The sequence below is a fragment of the Osmerus eperlanus genome, chromosome 26 (genome assembly GCF_963692335.1).
Source record: "Osmerus eperlanus chromosome 26, fOsmEpe2.1, whole genome shotgun sequence".
NCBI lineage: Eukaryota > Metazoa > Chordata > Actinopteri > Osmeriformes > Osmeridae > Osmerus > Osmerus eperlanus.
The window spans coordinates 2,401,226-2,407,225 of record NC_085043.1 but is presented as its reverse complement, the minus strand read 5'-3'; the positions used below and the strand labels follow the sequence as shown (position 1 = coordinate 2,407,225).

Genomic DNA, 6,000 nt, shown 5'->3' with positions numbered 1-6,000 from the left:
TGTGCCAGTGAGCATTTGCCGTAGAAACTCACAAGAGGCCATCTTTAAACAGCTTTGATGCTTAGTCTACCAAATAATAGGCTTACGGTATGTGGCTTGCGTACCACAAAATGTGTGGTACATCCTGGTAGTTTTGGCATGCTGCATTTGTCAGACTATACTAAAGTTTCTGGTACACTGTATAGTATGGTGGTATTGGTATTAGGATGTGTTCATGAACACGGCCAAAAACATACAATTTCATTCTTTCTATGATGACGAAACAGTACGCCTGAAGGCCACCTCTTCTTTACAAATGTATGTTAATGTTTTGGAACACAAGGGGCAAAATGTCAAACCGTTATTCAATTTTAATTTTAATATTGTCATAGAACAATATTAAATCATATTAAATCACATCATATTGTCATATGATGTGAAAATACCAATGCATTTTCATTTTAATATTGTCTCAAATAACACTTACATAAATTGAAAATGACGAAATTGCATTGTCATTTAAATATAGTCCCCTACGGGCTTCCATACCATAATATTTGATACCCGACACTCCCGAACAGTAGGTGGCGGTAGTGCACCTCTCAATGGTGGTTCTACTGGAAAGAAGAAGAACACAATTGACACGGTCTTGTTGGATTTCAACCACATTACGGCATTGTTTAGATTTGGGGAATAATCGTTTCATTTGCGACTCCTTAGTTTGTGTTAACTGTGGAGTAGTTCGTGTTTTTCAATCCTGCAGAGTAGTTTGCCAGAAAGGACAGGGTCCAGCCGGTGTACGAAGGCTGCGAACGTCATCAAATTTTAGCACGGTGTTTGATAAAAGTTAGATACCGTTCTGTTCAAGAATGGCTGAAATTGACGGAAGTATCATGGAGGGTGTAGGTATCGTTCATTTCAAATGAAGAATTATTTGTAAACAATAAATATATGTTATAGTATTTAGCCATTTTATTTTTTGCTTGTGTTTTTAGGGCGGACAAGTTGTAAGACTATCAGCGTCGTTGAGTTGCATCAGTGGCACGTCGATTACAATCAACAAGATCCGCGCAGGTAGAAGCACGCCAGGATTAAGGTAAAGAATGCATGTTGGATTATAATGATGTGGAAGTATAAAATGTGTCCACATAATCTTCCACATGTTTACGGTTTTTGTACCGTTTTAAGTCATTTAATTCAGTGTCGCTTTATTTTAATGCAAATTTTCTTTGTGCCGTATTTGTGTGCTAAAGTTAGCCTACCAGTAGAGCTCTCCTCAGGCTATTTCATTGGGTGTGCTTCACCCTGACAAGGCACAACATAGATGCCACCTACGTCACTTCCAAACAGACCGCCGCCATATGCACTACCGATCTCGCCCAGTATGGCCGCCCACACTGCCGATTTCAATGAGAAAGTGAGACAGAGATATGTCGGAAAAAAATCAATTTTAAGCTCCGATCCTTAGCCTATTTGTTACCCCCAGTTTTCTTTGGTTCCTTATTATCTGCCCCAGGCTTTTCCCAATTGGCTTTCCATGACAGAGCGAGCTATACACATTTATCTTGTACATAACCCTCCCCATACAGTGGGGATACCTTGAAGGCTTTCAAGAGTACAGATGCTTATCAATATGCTGTGGCTGGATGGGTGAATGATGTGAAAGTGCGGCACCTGGCCACCAAGGACTTGTATTTAATCATGGGAAATTTAAGTATTAAAAGTAAGTAAAATAAATAAAAAATTATGATTTTGGTGGTAGTTTACTCTGACTAGGTAGCGAGTTGTTAGCTAAGTGGCTAACAGCTAGCTAGCACTCATCTTAGTGCCACTTAGCTCACTGCTAGCTGTCATGGGCCTCATTCTCGAACATTTTCTGAAGTTTCTTCTGAAATGTTTCTTACGGGCTAGCAAGACGTCCGCTAGCAAGACGTCCGCCAAATTCATGAATGCTTGAAAATGTGTTCCTACGCAGCAGAAGTTTTCTGAGCTGTGCTCCCCCGAAAGTTTTCTTAAGTTGAAAGCGCGTCCTCGTGCTCCTGAATTTGCATACATACACGCCCCGACAGCTCCTTATAAGGGCACGCAACAGCAGTGACGTGTGCAGTCAGAATCGACACAATTAGGAAAGCAACCGGAACGCACGTTATGTCCAAGCGAAAAGCAATTGTGCCATATTGTATGCCTAGGGTGCACACTCGTCCCTTTAAATAGGTGGAGTGATCAGTGATGATTGGATGGCCTGGTTGAATTTATATGATCAAGTCCAAGTGCAATTTAAAGGTTTTATTTGTCACATACAACATCATACCAGTAAGATGAGCAGTGGAATTGTTCTCCACTGGATCTAACAGTGCACACTAAGCAAAGTAAATTATTATAAATATTTTAATCCGAGGATGTCTGTAGAGTTGATGTGAACGCAATCACCAACGATTTCTCACAAATTCATTAACACTTCTAGCACAGAGAGTTTTCTTAAATGCGATTCCTCTTGTGGTTTTTTAAGGAATCGCATTTGAGACAACTCTGGCCGATTTACGACTGCTATTTCGAGTTCGGAAAGTCTTCTGAAGTTCAGAACAAATTCCAGATGAGAGAACTTTCATGAATGCCAAATGTTTTCCTAAATCCAATTCAGAAGAAATTCCTTCTTAAATTCTTAACTGCGTTCGAGAATGAGGCCCAATGTTCTTTAATGTCAGATGCAGGGCTTGACATTAACTTTTGGGGCACTTGCGTTCCATGCACAAAAGTCACTTGTCCGAGACCTTTAAATAGCCTGGCCAAGTGAAACGGGCAAAACTAGCCTGGCTAATGGGGGTCGCTTTCTCAGGCAAATGAGGAATGAAACAGGCTCGGTTAAAGAAATCCAAGATTCTGGCTATCTTCGGCAGGCTCGTATCTACAAAAAGCAGTCCTCCCTGATGTTTTTGGTGTAGAATGGAGAGAAATACATTGTACACTGTGAACACTGCCAGTGAGTGCCCGAGTCTGACTCCGAGGCTCAAAACAGTGTAACGGGCAACCTTCAGATTACTAGCCCGATTCCCTAACCGCTCAACCACCTGACTCAAATGAATATATGTATTCTTTATTGGGTGTTTGCCTCTGACAAGGCACAACCTATATTCTCTCTCATATATATTTATTATTTATTCCCCCCCCCCCAAACTTGTCTCTCAGTTTTTGCACTAAATACAAAATGTCGGTGTCAAAATGTTTGTCTTGGATTGCATTGCTTGTATTGGATTTTTCGTCCCGTTGCACAGTTTAGGCTTAATTTAAGTTTTTGTTGAGAAAAGTGAAGCTAACGGTGGCTAACTAGCTAGCTACAGTCACTAACGTCACAATTCGGGTGACCAGCTTTGAGTTTGCGAAAAAGAGGACACTTCATCGCGGCGGTGGTACTGTATTGCATGCCGCCCCATGACCATGTGAATGCATACAAATGTCACAAATGAAATTACAATATTGTGTCTTTTTTGTGGCATTTAGTCCAGTGCTTCTGTGGCTTTCAGTGGTTGTTTAATGTGTCTTGTCCATATATTAAAGCAATAATGATAAAAAAAATCGAAATAAAAAATTATTTATATGGCCACATATTAAAATAAGAAAATGAAGACACTTTTCAGTCCTCCCCATATATTAAAGCAATAATGATAACAAAAGCGGCAAGGTGCTCAGTGTTGCCAGATTGGAAATGGCTAAGTATCGTAGGTCCCCCCCCCCCAAACAAAGTTCTAACCCTATATTTCGGAGCAGGGTTAGTAATAATAGTGCAGAATAATGCACCTAAAATACAAACGTGAGCAAAGGCAGCAATCGCTATCGAATTTAGCTAGCAGGTGAAGAATACAAACAACGAAAATCACAAGTTACCTTAATTTAAATTTGCAAGTACTATATACAAATACAATAACAGGCTTAAATGAACTCACAACATAAGTTATACGACTTACAGTTCTCAAGGACGCACACACGCAATATCAACTGCGGTGTGAAGCGCGTGTCCGTGCAATTCTCTGACATGCACTCTAACAATTTCTGATACCGTGGCGGCAGAAATTTAACAGAGGAAACACTGAGGTGGAACGGAAGGGAGATACCCTTTCCAAAACGTGTAATGGCGTAATGACTAGTTTGTGAAAGACCCAGAGAAACACAAATATCCGACAAGGCAAAATCCCGGACAATTTTGGAATCCCAGCCGGACACTTTTTTTAGGTCTGGAAAAGAGGACATGTCCGGATAAAAGAGGGGTTTCAGAGCTGCTGCCACCAGGGTCTGAAGAAATGCCCCTTCCACTCCTTCCATCATGGGGCGACCCCGATTGCTGGAGAGGGCCAGCTCCTCAGCAGGAGTGAAGTCCTGTGGAGGAGGGCCCCCTCCAGTTTTCTTTGCTTAATTTTTCTTCCTGTTGGCTGCAAGCAATTTCATTGTTCTATAGGCCCTTTTTATACCAATATCCTACAAAAGGGAATGACTCAGGCAATTCAGCCTTGTACTTGTCGACCTTAAAATATGAGCTAGTATTGCCTACTGCTACTTACCGTTTTGAATTATATTTTTATATTTTTATTTTCTCCCACGATCGTTTGCCACTGCCAGGTTTGCAACTAAAATAATACAGCAACAAAGGTTTAATGTTATGGAATGCACAAGTGTAAGTATGGTCACATCTTGTGCCTGGGGCGGTGATATCAATAAGTCATGTAGCGTACGCATTTACAGCGTCTGCTATTTTATGCCAGCTTGGCATCAGCGACTTTGTTGATTTTTGACTGTATTATATGTCTGTATTCCTGATATGTTTATTACAATATTTCACGCAGGAGGAGTAGACAAAGTTTGTAAGATTATTGTCTTTTATTGCCCCTTTATGTGAATGCGCACGTCTCTAGATGGGAAAGATCTGGGTTGAGTTAGAGAGTTGTTAAACGCCATTGTGATAGCGCTTATCGTGATTGCGATTGTTAGGCTTCGTGTAGCCGGGCAACTGAAAGTAATCCAGAGCATGTTGATCTTGATTCGTAGTACAGGCCCCATGTCACGTAAACAGCAATTTCTGTTTGGATATTCTGAGTTGAGCAATATTCAAAATGTAGCCTTTTCTTGGATATGCCGATATATATATATATATATATATATTTTTTTTTTAAAGTCTTTGTATGTATACTGGCATGCACACACCCAAATAGTACTATAGATGACACACCTGCTTTTAAACAAAATGAAAAACTTAGATTTAAACAGGTATTTAGATATGTGTAAAGTATCGCAACGCTAACCTTTTCAAGAAGGTGGTAGAATCAATGAATTAGGTAGGTTGGCGACAATAAGGATACACCACGGGAGCAAAATGACTGCAGTTTGTAAAGGAGGGAAATTCCTCTGTAGGATAGGCCTACGTCAAAGGGGCGTTTTACATTTATCGGAGAATAGACGGCTGCATGTAGATGGAAATATTAGTGTAATATTCATTTTCATCAGACATGTAAATACGGTAGATTAGTTTTGAGTTTATAAGTATTAAGCAATCTACAGATTGGAGAGATTCCTGGATTTAGTTAGATTGACTCCATAAACAAAAAATCAAAATCTCTCAATCAAAATCAAAAACTACAATTTCTTGTTCTTGAATCAAATCAAATCAAATTTATTTGTATAGCCCTTTTTACACGCAAGCATGTCACAGAGGGCTTCACATACGCCCATAGAACTGCCCCTCAACCAACCTAAACCCTCAAGGAAGACAAGGAAAAACTCCCAAAAAACTCTCAAAAGGAGAAAAAGAAATGGAAGAAACCTTGGGAGGAGCAATTCAGAGAGGGATCCCCTCCTCCAGAGACGGTTGGTGGGAGAGAGGAGCAGAACACAGGCTAAACATAGTCATACAGTGTCAATGGGTTTTGAAACACCAAAATCCATTGTTCAACTTTATAGATGTAGGACAGGACCGGGAGACTCGCGACCAGGTCCAGCGTTGGCCGACCGACGACCAGGCAGGTGCTGACAGCT

General features: G+C 40.5%; 1 protein-coding gene across 1 annotated transcript in view; it reads left to right on the top strand.

The window, feature by feature from the left end:
• Nucleotides 1–584: 584 nt before the first annotated feature.
• The window catches only part of rtca (RNA 3'-terminal phosphate cyclase), a 29,506-nt gene continuing 24,090 nt past the window's right edge, over nucleotides 585–6,000 (top strand). Inside the window, exons 1-2 of the mRNA XM_062452529.1 lie at nucleotides 585–881; nucleotides 975–1,075. Of these exons, the coding sequence (XP_062308513.1) occupies nucleotides 849–881; nucleotides 975–1,075 (134 nt within the window). The 5' untranslated portion in view covers nucleotides 585–848. The remainder of the gene's footprint in view (nucleotides 882–974; nucleotides 1,076–6,000) is intronic.